Source organism: Erpetoichthys calabaricus, chromosome 8 (assembly GCF_900747795.2).
Source record: "Erpetoichthys calabaricus chromosome 8, fErpCal1.3, whole genome shotgun sequence".
Lineage (NCBI taxonomy): Eukaryota > Metazoa > Chordata > Cladistia > Polypteriformes > Polypteridae > Erpetoichthys > Erpetoichthys calabaricus.
In genome coordinates, this window is record NC_041401.2 from 19,866,602 (window position 1) to 19,881,952 (window position 15,351).

General features: G+C 35.3%; 1 protein-coding gene across 4 annotated transcripts in view; it reads left to right on the forward strand.

The window, feature by feature from the left end:
* tlk1a (tousled-like kinase 1a) overlaps positions 1-15,351 on the forward strand; it is a 134,902-nt gene that overhangs the window by 86,502 nt on the left and 33,049 nt on the right. For all 4 annotated transcript variants that reach the window (XM_051930625.1, XM_051930624.1, XM_051930622.1 and 1 more), the window contains exons 9-14: positions 508-618; positions 3,174-3,314; positions 4,222-4,406; positions 4,623-4,689; positions 4,980-5,077; positions 11,625-11,706. In XM_051930625.1, coding sequence (XP_051786585.1) covers positions 508-618; positions 3,174-3,314; positions 4,222-4,406; positions 4,623-4,689; positions 4,980-5,077; positions 11,625-11,706 — 684 coding nt within the window. The remainder of the gene's footprint in view (positions 1-507; positions 619-3,173; positions 3,315-4,221; positions 4,407-4,622; positions 4,690-4,979; positions 5,078-11,624; positions 11,707-15,351) is intronic.

A 15,351-nucleotide genomic window follows, 5' to 3' on the forward strand; every position in this document is an offset into this window, starting at 1 on the left:
TGTGCAGTTTTTCTGCAAATTTCAGAATTCTACAATTCATTTCAACTAAATCTTTGAAAAAGGTAGAATTTACTGCACCAAGATAATGGATCCTCTTCTTAAATCTCTGTTCTCATTTTTGTAGTATTTAGCCCGATTCAGATCTTTCATTTTTTTATTCTGTCATTATTAATATAAAGTATTTTCATCTGTTACCGTACAAAGATGGTCCAGCTAGAATTTAATAAGTTCTTTATTTACTTTTTCCTCATATAGAGGTAGTATTTGACTGTTTTGTTAAGCAGTTTAAGCTCAGTCATTTTTTAAAATAGGTCACTAAACATTTGTGAGTGGAGTCAATGCTTTGTCATATTGTGTCTTGATGAATGCTGTTTAACACTATTTGAAAATTAAAGTGAAAATTTGTATTTTTGTTTTACAGTCAAAGCAAAAAGTAAAAGCGGACATGTTTTATTTGACCTTGATTTATTTTTACTGATGTGTACAGATCACTGTGCTATTTTGCAGGCAAACTGTGATCTCAGGAGGCAAATAGATGAGCAACAAAGGTCTCTGGAGAAGTATAAAGAGCGTCTTAATAAATGCATCATTATGAGTAAGAAGTTGCTTATGGAAAAGGTAAACCTGTTATCTAAATGTGTTCTTAAAATATTTAATCAAATTCAGAGATGGCTTATAATTCTGGTATTGAAGTGTCATCTCAACCTGCTGACTGTTTTTTTTTCTTTGCCTGTTTTTTGTTGTTCTTATCACTTAAATGGCAAAAGTAAGTTTACATTCCAAACACAAGTATATCAACATTTTCTTAAAATACACACTGAAAATAATTAAAAATCAGTTTTTTACTATATATATCAATGTATTTTGCAGTGGTTAACATACTAGAAAACACAAATATTTATTTGGGGTGTTTCAGATTGTTTTAACTCTAGGTAACATTTATAAGAAACTGAAATTGCTAGCATTCCAAGACAGATTTTTTTAGTTTATTACATGGTGAATGACAGTGTTGATCTGAGGGGCAATTGGTTTTGTATAATGTGCTGATTTATATAAACCTCAGTAATGTTGTCTTGTTTGGCTGGGTTTATACTTCACACGATGCGTGCACCTGCAGGCACTACTGCTACGCAAGCATTGTACTTTTTATACTTGTGCGCATACTTTATGTAAATCTGGAAAATTACACCAGGTGGCAGAGCGAGATATCATCATGGTGAGAAAGTTTGTTTTTGCTGTGTTGTGAATTGCCTGAAACATCCATTAAATTCCAAGGACACCTTGCCACAGTATCTCTGAAAAGGATGTTTAATGATTTCATCCATCAGTCCAGGGATGCACCCATTCCAGCATGTATCGGGCACAAGGCAGAAACAATCCCTGGATGAAACATAAGCTCAATGCAAGGTGGATACAAACACACATGTACACTAGCATCATTTTAACATCTCCAAAACCTGCATGTCTTTGGAAGGAAACTGGAGCACACTGTGGAAACCCACCAGGAAAACATGTAAACTCCAGGCAGGGAACACCAGGGACACTACTTCCTGTGAGACAGCAGCGCTATTGCTCCACCACAGTGCTGCATCCACATGTGTAATTATTAACAGTATTCAATATTTAAATTAAGTTAATTTATCTGCAAAATGTAACATACATACTTAAATGCATCATGAAAGTGATATCAAGCATAAATCTAAGGATTCTAAATGTGCTGGAATATCATAAATTGAATTTGTTCAGTATGGCAATTGCTGCTGCAGTCATTACAGGAAGAAGCCCCAGAAGCACATAGTGATTAACTGGGTCAGTTTTACGATGACATTCTACTTTAATGACAAAATAAACTACACGATTAAAGTGGAAATTTTGAGATTTAATCTAAAATTTCCGCTTTAGGGGGACAGTGAAAAGGTCTGTTTTGTGATTAATACGCTTCCGTACATTCTGATGCTGTTGTGAAGGTGCAAAAAACAAAAAGCGGCACAGAATATGGTATGTGAGACCTTTAAAATGTATCCCATCATTACCATGTTTGAAAAGCACCATAAATACATTTGTACAGTATATCAGCATTTTGCTTCACCACATCCATTCATGAAATATTGAAGCATGCACATTGATCCTATAGGATCTGCAAAGCGGCTTGCTGTCACATTTTGATAGTAAACAGAGACTCTGACATCACGTTCCAACTTGAACACACTGCAATTAAACCCCCCAAAAAATGATTTTTTTTTGCTGGTACTGCAACTCGCGCACACATCATGTTAATTTCTGAGGGATGTGGTCATAAGACACGTCAAATGAATGCATGGCCACCAGGATGCGTGCGCATGTGTGTTCTGAGCATGAAGTATAAACCGGCCCTTACACTTTCCCTCATGCTTTTATATCTGTTCTTGTAGAACCATGGTAAAAAACCACATCTCATGGTTATACAATTATGACTGCATTGGCCAGATTGTAGCAGGCTAGTTACTTCATTCATCATTTAACTTCTATTGCTGTAATCTGTCCATTAAAAAGGGTGTTTCTTATTTAATGTATGTTTTAGTCTGCTGCCAGTTTATTGGCCTTTTTATTGAAGGCTTTAGAACATTGTACTTTTTTGTTTCTCAAGATAAGCAGAAGGAAAGTTATCTTCTCTAATTTTCCAAAATATCTCAATTGTTTTTATAATAGTCTTTATCTTGTTAATGGTTATTTCACAGATGCTCTTGTTGTAGCTGGATAAATCAAACAATTATACTCTTAAGTTTCAGTTCTTTTAATTTTGAAATCGTCCTACTTATTAACTTAAAGAATTTGTGTTTGTGCCTTTTAAGGTAAAGAAATGCAAATGCATTCAGATGCATTTTTTTTTTGGTCTTAAAGTAAAAAACAATATGCAGTGTCAATTAAGAAGCAGAATATATGCCTGCGTCTTAAAATAAGATTTGCTTTGTGAAGGATGTTTGAATGATTTGAAGTATTATAAAGATAAAGTACAATCTTAATATGATTTTTTTTTTCATATTTGATTGATTTTACTATGAGGTTTACAGTCTAAGCTTTCTGATATTTAAAAAGTAGTTTTCAGTTTATTGATTATGTACAGTATGTTATAGAAAAAGGAAATTTGGGTAATTGTTGAATGCCTTATCTGATAATTTAATGTTTTGTTTCAGAGCACACAGGAGAAACAGGCTTGCAGAGAGAAAAGCATGCAGGATAGACTTCGCCTTGGCCACTTTACTACTGTACGGCATGGGGCTTCTTTCACTGAACAGTGGACAGATGGTTTTGCATTTCAAAACCTTGTTAAGCAAGTATCTTTTTTTTTTTTTTTTGTAGATTTCTAAAATTTTTTTTTAATCAATTCTTTATATGGCAGCGATTTTTCTCCAAAAAGATATGAAAATTAAAATTATAAAATGAAAATACAATCTTTCGTTTTCGATTTCATTTTTCCAGTCTTTGTGCAATATGCTGCAATAATTAAAAATGAAATGAAATAGCACCATTTGCAATTTCATTTTCAGTGTGAATAGCAATGAAGCTGTAAAAATTAAAAGTAAAATGCAAATAAGAACTAGCTCCACCGGTGAGAAGGATTCTAGTGGCTACAACTACGAAGGACAGAGAATTGTAGGAAATCAAGATGCAAAGCCCCACCCATTGACCCACACTATTTGCATTTTGAGAACTTGAAATGACAATGCAAAGTGGAAAATGAAAATTCAATGAGTAGCATGTGGAGCCAGTGCTTATTTGCACTTTTCGTTTTTGCTTTTCATTTCCGTTATTGCAGAAAATACCTCCCATATTCCGTAAACGGTGTAATGGTATTTGATGGATAGGTGATATATCCCTCTGCTTGCTTTAAGCTGCTAAAATCTAACAATTATCTGCTGCTTAGCAGTGGCTTTGTTATAACTCGATTCCTATTCTAAGTTTCACGGTAATATATTTGTAACCAAAAATAAGCAAAACATCTTGTAATGCTCTGTAAGGAAGGCACCTTTTCTTTTTGTAAATTGAGTTTTCTGACAGTCTAGGCACTCAAAGCAGCATTGTAGACCTTTTACAGTACTTAAGATTGTAGAAGTGAGGTGTCAGTATACCTGAATTTAGTTATATTGGAGAACAATAATGTAATCATAAACATTTTCATCAATTTGGTTTTAATTTAGTTTTGTATATCTCTCTCTTGTTTCCTGTTTTGACCTAAGGCAGCAAGAATGGATAAATCAGCAACGTGAAGACATAGAAAGACAAAGAAAGCTTTTAGCCAAGAGAAAACCACCAACAGCAAATAGCTCTCAGACACCAACTGCTAACACTGAGCCAAAGCAAAGGAAAACTAAAGCTGTGAATGGGGCAGAAAATGACCCATTTTTAAAACCCAGCCTGCCACAACTGTAAGAGCCAAGAAAGTTCATCTATTACTCACTGTTTGGAGATGTTGCCATTTTGAGACATTGTAGAAGTGTTAAGGTGTAATATATTTTTTAAAAAAAAAGGTTTATTATAGGGATTACAACACAAAAGAATAATCAGCTAAGTGTTGCCTTAAAATATCTACAGTCTGTTTGATTTCTAATTTAAAAATGCATATATTTTCCTTTATTTGTCAGATTAACAGTGGCAGAGTATCATGAACAGGAAGAAATTTTCAAACTTCGATTAGGGCACTTGAAAAAGGTCAGTTTTTATATTATATATTTCATATTTCAAGGAAGTATTATAAATTGTTTTAATATTTTATCACAGGCTTATTTCTCAGTGTAGCCTAAAATTCATTTAACACCTACAGTATTTTATCTAGTCAGATAATTAATTTTATTTGCACCAACCAATTATCTACAAGTAGTCAGCCTGGCCTCTAAATTTTGTTACCTCTAGCATTAGTCATGCATAAGTGTTGAATGTTTTGATATGACATTCTGCTTTTTTAAACTATTTAAAAGATAGTGTAAATTATTTCTACATAGGAAGAAGCTGAAATTCAAGCAGAACTAGAGCGTCTTGAGAGAGTCCGAAATCTTCATATACGAGAGCTGAAACGAATCAATAATGAAGACAACTCTCAGTAAGTTTCATCAAGAGATGTATTCTGCCTTTTCATCCTATCCTTTCATTCTAGTTTTTGAGATATAATTTCCTTGTTTATTAATAGAATTAGAGAAACTGTTATTTCAGTACTGGCTATCTTTTCGACTTTGCCCCCAAGTGATGAATTGTGTACAGTTCTTCACTGATGCTTACAAGCTGTTTTCTGTGTGCAGAAATATTTTCTCCCACATCCACTAAAAATAAAAAAATGCTGTTTGAGTCAACAAGAATTGAATTAATTTCTGTGCTTGCAAGATGCATAAAGGATCAATAACTGTAAGATGAATCAGGTTTTGAATAATAGCTGTGAGAAAAACAGTAACAGGATATTGGGTTGTTGGTGATAGTTGTCTCTTAATGAATCCATATTACCACTGAGACATTTTGGTAGGAATGTTTGCTTTTGCGATAGTTCAGTGCACCTGTGTTTTTAAGTTTTTAGTTGATGAAACACCTTGCATCATTATTCATGTTATGGGAGACTTTATTAGTAATAATCGTCTCTATCATATTCTCTGAATAGAAAATGCATTTCAGTACGTCTTTTAAAATTCTTAACTCAGACAGAAGAGCAACAGAGAAATGTACACAAGGATATGAAGTAAAAATTAAGTGCCCAATACACATTTTAGGTATTGCTGCAGTACTTCTAATTACCAGTCTTGTTGCCTAAGGCACAAGTGTCGTGTCGTGTCTTGTGTTTTATTTATCCTGCATTGCAGGGTTCTGCTGCTTTTCAAACTTTGACACAGAATTTAAGTGCAGGGTATAATAAGTCAATAAAGGTTTATTCAATACAGATGTTTAGTACAGTCTTTTTGTGTCTGCTTAAGAATTTGGTAAGTTTATCATTTTACTGACTGCTGTCATCAACCTTTGCAGTTCAGTTTAATTTAGAGGTTCACTGTTTCAAAAACGGTGAACGCTCTTTAAGATCTATCATAGAGTACAGTTTACTGAAATTTAGTAGCATTTAGTTTGCAAGAAACAGTTTTTTTTTCATGTGAAGTTTAGTTGTTAAGGTAGTGCTGGGCGGTATACCGGTTCATACCGAAAACCGTTTATTATTTTTTTTTATGATATGGATTTTTCTTATACCGCAACATCGGTTTAAATTGCCTAAACGACGTTCGGAACGTGGCGCAGCGGGAAACGGTTCATATGGGGACCTTTTTCACTGCTACACCACCAAATAGTGGGCGGTAGCATAGGTATGCCGTGCGGTGAAAATGGACAGAGAGCCGAAAAAAAAACAGTCACGTCTGTCGCCTGGCGATGCTTTAGTTTTAAAAGGTCAGATGTGTAAATACTGTTTCTATAGATAGATAGATAGATAGATAGATACTTTATTAATCCCAATGGGAAATTCACATTCTTCAGCAGCAGCATACTGATACAATAAATAATATTAAATTAAAGAATGATAATAATACAGGTGAAAAAAAACAGACAATAACTATGTATAATGTTAAATATTAACGTTTACCCCCCCTGGTGGAATTAAAGAGTCGCATAGTTTGGGGGAGGAACGATCTCCTCAATCTGTCTGTGGAGCAGGACAGTGACAGCAGTCTGTCGCTGAAGCTGCTCTTCTGTCTGGAGATGACATTATTTAGTGGATGCAGTGGATTCTCCATAATTGATAGGAGCCTGCTGAGCGCCCTTCGCTCTACCACAGATGTTAAACTGTCCAGCTCCATGCCAACAATAGAGCCTGCCTTCCTCACCAGTTTGTCCAGGCGTGAGGCGTCTTTCCTCTTAATGCTGCCTCCCCAGCACACCACTGCGTAGAAGAGGGCGCTCGCCACAACTGTTTGATAGAACATCTGCAGCATCTTATTGCAGATGTTGAAGGAAGCCAGCCTTCTAAGGAAGTGTAACCGGCTTTGTCCTTTCTTGCACAGCGCATCAGTATTGGCAGTCCAGTCTAATTTATCATCCAGCTGCACTCCCAGATATTTATAGGTCTGCACCATCTGCACACAGTCACCTTTGATGATCACTGGGTCTATGAGGGGTCTGGGCCTCCTAAAATCCACCACCAGCTCCTTGGTTTTGCTGGTGTTCAGGTGTAGGTGGTTTGAGTCGGACCATTTAACAAAGTCATTGATTAGGTCCCTATACTCCTCCTCCAGCCCATTCCTGATACAGCCCACGATAGCAGTGTCATCAGCGAACTTTTGCACATGGCAGGACTCCGAGTTGTATTTGAAGTCCGATGTATATAGGCTGAACAGGACCGGAGAAAGTACAGTCCCTTGTGGCGCTCCTGTGTTGCTGACCACAATGTCAGACGTGCAGTTCCCAAGACGCACATACTGAGGTCTGTCTTTAAGATAGTCCACGATCCATGCCACTAGGTATGAATCTAATCCCATCTCTGTCAGCTTGTCCCTAAGGAGCAGAGGTTGGATTGTGTTGAAGGCGCTAGAGAAGTCTAGAAACATAATTCTTACAGCACCACTGCCTCTGTCCAAGTGAGAGAGGGATCGGTGTAGCATATAGATGATGGCATCTTCCGCTCCCACCTTCTCCTGATATGCAAACTGCAGAGGGTCAAGGGCGTGTTGAACCTGTGGCCTAAGGTGGTGAAGCAGCAGCCTCTCCATGGTCTTCATCACATCACTATACTACTGGATAATACTGCAAGCCAAGTTTTACTTGTTTTATTTGTTTTCAATACAGTGTAATATTAGTACCTGGGTACTGTGTAATAGTGTGACAACATTTTGACATTATTCTCGACATTTCCACTTTAATCTTGACGCTTATGACGAGAATATATTCTTTTGACTTTATTCTCGTAATTTGTCATTAAAATAGAACATCGTAAACTAAACCTCATCATAAAATGAATATTTAATTTACTAGATTTTCTCAAACCCCGTCATAAGTTATATAGCACATTAAATGCTTTGTGTTAAGTGATTCGTTCAGAGATGGGCGCAACTCTGAATGGATGGCATAATTAAACATGTATAACGAAGATATTTTTAAAGTTCTGAACACTCCGTGGGCTAAGTTTTTATAACTACAGTAATCCCTCCTCCATCGCGGGGGTTGCGTTCCAGAGCCACCCGCGAAATAAGAAAATCCGCGAAGTAGAAACCAAATGTTTATATGGTTATTTTTATATTGTCATGCTTGGGTCACAGATTTGTGCAGAAACACAGGAGGTTGTAGAGAGACATGAACGTTATTCAAAAACTGCAAACAAACATTTGTCTCTTTTTCAAAAGTTTAAACTGTGCTCCATGACAAGACAGAGATGACAGTTCTGTCTCACAATTAAAAGAATGCAAACATATCTTCCTCTTCAAAGGAAGCAGAGAGGAAAGCAAACAAATCAATAGGGCTGTTTGGCTTTTAAGTATGCAAAGCACCTCCGATACAAACCTGTTGAAGGCGGCAGTTCACACCCCCTCCGTCAGGAGCAGGGGGAGAGAGAGAGAGAGAGACAGAGAAAAACAAAGTCAAAAATCAATACGTGCCCTTTGAGCTTTTAAGTATGCGCAGCACCGTGCAGCATGTCGCTTCACGAAGCAGCTGCACACACAAGGTGGCAACGTGAAGATAATCTTTCAGCATTTTTAGACAAGCGTCCGTATCGTCTAGGTGTGCGAACAGCCCCCCTGCTCACACCCCCTATGTCAGGATCAGAGAAAGTCAGCGCAAGAGAGAGAGAGAGGAAGTAAGTTGGGTAGCTTCTCAGCCATCTGCCAATAGCGTCCCTTGTATGAAATCAACTGGGCAAACCAACTGAGGAAGCATGTACCAGAAATTAAAAGACCCATTGTCCTCAGAAATCCGCGAACCAGCAAAAAATCCGCGATATATATTTAAATATGCTTACATATAAAATCCGTGATAGAGTGAAGCCGCGAAAGGCGAAGCGTGATATAGCGTGGGATCACTGTAGTTTTAATTTCGCAAAGACGTTTATCGTGTGGTGATTGGTTATGTGGTTATGTGGTGAAAGAAAAAGGAAGGATAGGAACTGGGGTTTTGGTAGCCTACGTCAGATAGAGACAGCATGCATGCAATAAAGAGAGCCCGCTCAGAAGAACATGCATTGAATTCTGTGTTCGTGCCTCCGACCAGCAGACCACAAACCCAACATTTACACAATATTTAAGTTAAACCTGTGCAATAGCTATTCATACATCCAGTTTTTTGGAGCCTCGTCACACCTGCCATAAAGTTCTCTACACTGAACATACACCTGGGGACCCCTTACTGTGAGGGAGCAGCACTACCGCCTCACTACCGTGCATGTGTAATACCTGCTTTAATGCATTTCATCGTGAAAATGATATCAAGTATTTATCTTAGCATTCTAAATTTTCAGAAAGCAGGAATATCATGAAGTGAATGGATTCTGTATGGTGATCGCTGTCTTCTCTTAGTTGCGGAGGAAGTCCGTTTAAGAAGCGTAGTGATTAACCACTGGGTCGGGGAACGTAACACAAAGCATTTAATGTGCTGCATTAATTTATGACGGGGTAAATTTAAGTAATTTGATTAAACATTGATTTTAGGAAGAAGTTTAGTTTACGACATTCTACTTTAATTATGAAGTAAACTATGAGAATAAAGTGGAAATGTCGACTTTAATCTCGACATAAACGGCGAGAATAAAGTGGAAATGTTGACTTTGTTCTCGACATATAGTTTGTTTTTTTCTTCCCAGTATAGCTTAGCTTGAAGCAAGGTCCATATTAATGCAGTTTGCCTAAATGATGGTTCAGCTGGTAAAGATGTCTTCACCAAGTTGCACTTGTTGTATTTTATTTTAATTTGGTGAATACTGTGTAATGCACCTGGGCTTTGAAGTCTTGAAGTAATAGTGCAACTATCAGTAATAATACTATTATTTATTTTTTTGTTATTATTTATTAGTTTAAATATTACGCAGTTTAATGATGATAAAGTTGTTTAAAAAGTCACTTTAACGTGTCAGTGGACAGTGATTGTTAACATTAACAGAAAGTGTAGTTTGTTTACAAAAACTATTTACTATTCCTTTTCTAAGACATATTCGGTGCAATACAATATTTGACAAGCACTTCTGGATATTTTACTAAGTCTAAATGCGTCTTTGTATGGTTGAAAATATGTTGTCAAAATTATAGTTTGTTTTTGCAAAATTTGTTCAATAAAAAGGTTCTATATTTTGACTGCATCTGTCATGCAATGTGATACCTTCTCCATTAGTGCCACCCCCTTGAAAACTATCACTTTATGGGGCAATGCAAAACTGTATTAATACTTGTGTGCACATTAAAATGTTTTTTTTTTGTACAATGTACAATACTCTTGACAGTGGAATAGGTTATTCTTAGCCAGTAATTGCAGTGGAAAATGTGGTTAACATCCACTCATGCATGGGGAAAAAAATACCGTTGAATACTGTGAAACCGGGATAATTTAGAAAAATACCGTGATATAGAATTTTGGTCATACCGCCCACCCCTATGTTAAGGAGTAAATACAGTCATGTGAAAACGTTAGACTTAATTTAAGACAACTGCAATGCTTTGACTTTGAACACTGAAAAAATGTCAAAGTGAACTTTATTGTCATCTCAACCATGTACAATTATACAGATAGACGAAATTGTGAAGCTCAGGGTCCACAGTGTAACAACATGAAGTGCAAATAATAAATTAAAAATAGAATTAAAATTTAAGTTTAAAATTAAAACACAAACAAGACATTGTACAAAGACAAGACAAGGAAGTAGCAGCAATATTGACGTGTAGTTACCATACATTGCATCAATGTGCATATTACTATTTGCAATCTAGATACATAAATATACTCAATAGATATGTAATATAATAAAATAGATTATACAGAAATTATCAGTGTATGAAAATAGTTGTTTTAAATTTAGTTTGATATGGTGCCATATTGCCAACCTTTTTTAAGACACATTAAAATAAGGTTTCCCACATCTTTCTTCATATTATGATGTGGGAAACCTTATGTCAGTGTTTAATTTTTGCCCATTCAATAGGTTTAATAGTTAAATATTATAATTATTATTATTGTTATAATCGTTAATACATTTAACTTCGGCTGTTGCCACTATTATCTGAAATAATTACACCACTAAACAGGTAACAGCTGCTTAATGCTCTTAACATTATTACCTGGAAAGCCATCATTCATTTCCCTTAAATTTATGAATGTAAGGAAGCTATACAGCGCATTAATTTGACTCTGTTCTACTTTTACATTCCCTTTTCAGATGCTCTCTGGAATTTACTGGATTTATGCTCCATTTTATATTGGTATAAGGATATTCAGAAAATCATTGTAAATGATTTCACATATAAAGTTAAGCAAATTTAGAAAAACAACCTATTTATCATAAGACAATTTATCATTTGTATTGCTGAAAATGTGTAGTCATTTTTAAGATTATCAAATGTGTTGCAATTATCAATTTAATGTAATTGAATCTTGTAAAATTCAGTACTTTATCAATTTCTATTTTCTGAAAATATTTTTATTTTCAGGTTTAAAGACCATCCAACATTAAATGATAGGTATTTACTGTTGCATCTCTTGGGAAGAGGAGGATTTAGTGAAGTTTATAAGGTAACTTGAGTGTTTTAATTTTTCCTGTTTTTCTGACATTCATCCCTAATTATGTTTGTATAAATTTGTATGATTGTATTTTTTAATAGATTTTACAGGTATTTTACTCTACACCATCCTTCCATTCATTTATAGAAAGGACAGTTTCTATAACTTCAATTTCACTTCACTTTTGATTCTGTGTTTTGGTGGAGGGTTTTTACATTTTGTTATATGTTATCTGGGTCTTAAGTAACATAATAAAATAGTCCTTGGCTAATTACATTTCTGAGACTTTCATTACCCTGTCAGCACTGCTGATACTTTTTTCTGTCAAATATATTTATCTAGCAGTTAGTATATGTTTTTCTTATTGCTGTATGTTGTATGTGTAATTAAAAAAATGAGGTGTGGTTTTAGAAAATGTTCAGTATCTTTCAGTAAGATTGAACTTTCATGCTCCTATTGTGCACTTCATTAAACTTCTAAGTGAGGAAAGGGTAATTGTTTGCAAGGTGCACTTAGCATTTTTTAGATTTAGTTTTAGCTTATGTGCATTACAATAAGAGATCTACTCAAGCAAGCAATTCTATAAAAATCGCATTACAGTATATAAGGTACATCAATCATAAAACCTCACCTATACTAATTTCAATGACCCATTTGAAGGGAAAAAAGAATAATGGCTATTAACATTCACATAACATATTTTTTCCTCGTATAGTAGATTAAAACATTGGAGGTGAAAAGGAAAATAAAGCTGTACTCTGAGTATTTTTAGAATAACATTAATAAATTCTTGTTGAATTCTTGGAACAAGTTCCACTCAAGTTAAATTTTGATGTTTTTCAGGTGTTAAAATAATATACCATGTCACCTTCCCATTGACATTAGGATCCATCCAGTTAAGCAGAATCAGTTGATTCATTGCATATTGTAGTTTAGCTTTAAATGAATTCCCATCCAGTGTTACTTCAAACAGTGCCATTAGAGAATTATGGAAACTGTAAAGCTGACGCTACATGCAGGCAAATCACTTTCTGAAAAATGTCAAGGATGAAGCAATTCATAATTAGGGTCCGGCGCCTGGTGTATTTTGGTTAATTTTAAGATTGGAATGTGTACCCAATGAACAATTTCAGGTTGAGTTCCCTGCCTGAGATATTAATAGAAGCACCCCTTTCCTGGCATTGCGTAAAGGTTACATTCGTGACCTCTATTCAAAGACAAAATATCATCTCTAAAAACTGTGTCTCGCACAGTATGTTGCCTTCTGAGTGCATGTGTGGTCACTTCCCAGGAAAGGTTGGTAGTCTCTTGGTTGGAGCGAGATTGGATTCAGTTGTCATTGTTCATGTTGGAACAAATGACATACATAAGGGCAGGCTGTCTGTTCTGCAGACCAAATTTTTAAAGAGTTGGGTGCCAAGAAGAGGAGCTGAATGTATAAGGTAGTCTTCTCTAAGTTCTGCCTGTGTCAAACACCAGTCCAGGTAAGAGTGAGATTAGAAGGTTTAAGCCATTGTGTAGGATAAAAGGATCTAGATTTATGGGGCATTATGTCTTCTTTTGGAACAGATGGAGACCTGTTCTGCTATATTGAGTTACATTTAAACCTGGGATGTGAAGTGTCAGAGAGATTAGGATAGACTAGGTTTAGATCTGTACATGAAGTGACAAATAGTAGTGGAACAGCACACATGCATAGTAACTGAATTTCTAACTGAAAAATAAAATGGCAAAATAAAATAGCTTATTAAAAATTGCTTGTTTGAAAAATAAACGTATCAAACGTAAAACAAGCAAGTTGGAGTTGTATTTCGCCTAGCATAATTCTGATATTGTACCAATAACAAAAACCTGGCTAAATAACAGAGAGGAGCATAACTTAGATGGTTAAATATTTTTTAGGAGCGACCTCAAGGAAAAAAGGGGTGGTTGCCATTTATGTAAAGCTTAATTTAAGTGCTCATAGTCTTCAATTGGACAATGAGACCCACAGCTTAGTGAAGATTTATGGATTCAGGAAAGCGAAGCAAAATGACACCTTTTATTGGCTAACTAAAAGATTACAATATGCAAGCTTTCGAGGCAACTCAGGCCCCTTCTTCAGGCAAGATGTAAGATGGATTCAGGAAAAAAGTGTAACGGATTAAGGCCTTATTTTACTATGCCATAGACCTATAATACAGACATTAATTTCAGTGTGCATCTTTTTAATAATATCCAAAAGGCTAAGTTTAGAGAGATAATATTCTTTAATTACCCAAATATTAATGGGGCTATAACCTTGCAAGTAGAGTACAGGAACAGGAGTTTCTACTTTGAAATATAAAAAAGAACAGTATGTTAATGCACCAGCATGGAAGAAGGCCTTTTTAGATTTATTATTTTGTAATAATCGGGGTAGATTTCAAGGTATAGAGGTGATTGTTGAACCACTAGGGTCAAAGTAGATAGATAGATACTTTATTAATCCCAATGGGAAATTCACATACTCCAGAAGCAGCATACTGACTAAAAAACAATATTAAATTAAAGAGTGATAACAATGCAGGTAAAACAGACAATAACTTCGTATAATGTTAATGTATAATGTTAAGAGCCTGCCTTCCTCACCAGTTTGTCCAGTGACCATAATGCACAATTTGTAGTGCTTTGGTTGAGTGCAAATGTAAAGACTAAAATTGTTCTACATTGGTGGAGAAAATTTGAACAGATAGGCTTTAACAGTAGGTATAAAGATAGTCGAGGGGCAGTGGAATCATTTTAAAACATGCTTTGCATATAATATAGGGCAAGTTCATTCTGCTGATTATTCTCTTTATTATTAGCTAAATATAAATTCAAGAATGGATGGTGTTGGATTGTTAGAGAAAGTAGGCAGGTTGTTAATATGTGTGACTTATAAAAAAAAAAAAAAATAGTGTTATTAAACAATTCCATCTTTTAAGACCTAGTTGATCAATAGGTGCACACACACTGGTCAATTTAAAGATCTGTGTAGGTCCAGATGCCTAATTACCACCACAAATTAAGTATAACCTTATACTATAGTAAACAACATCTCTACCTTAGTGTTTCTTGCTTTGGTTCCATGTTTTGATGAGTGCTGGACAGCTAGTACATTTACGATGATTACTGATATATGTAGCACTAATCACATCATATAGAGAGCAAAATTTTTTTCCAGTGGTAACCAAACAAGTTAATGTTAATTATAATGTACTTGTTCTTTCATCTTAAAGTACCAGTAATTGCAACCTAATAGTAAAGCTGAAAGTCAAGTAATGCCATGCCAACTTCCACTCTAGATCTTTGTAGCATTGTTGTTTTAATGCGTGACCTTTTAATCTTCCATATAAATGAGCTTACAGTTGAGTCAAGCCTTTTGAAAAAGGATTTAATATATATGGTAATACTCTGAAAGAGAACTAAGTTTTGGAAGCTTTTTCATTTTAACAATATCGGTTTTCTCCCCTAAAGAAGATTGAGGAGTTTGACCACCTTTAAAATTTCATTTGATATTTTCCATCAGGTTGCAAAAGTGAATTTTAAAAGATGTTCCTTTTTCTTTGTGATTATGGCTTCCAAATATCTAAACTGCTCTGAGGCAGTCACTGGAAAGTGCAAAGATGTGATGTATAAGTTGGTTTATGGAAAAGA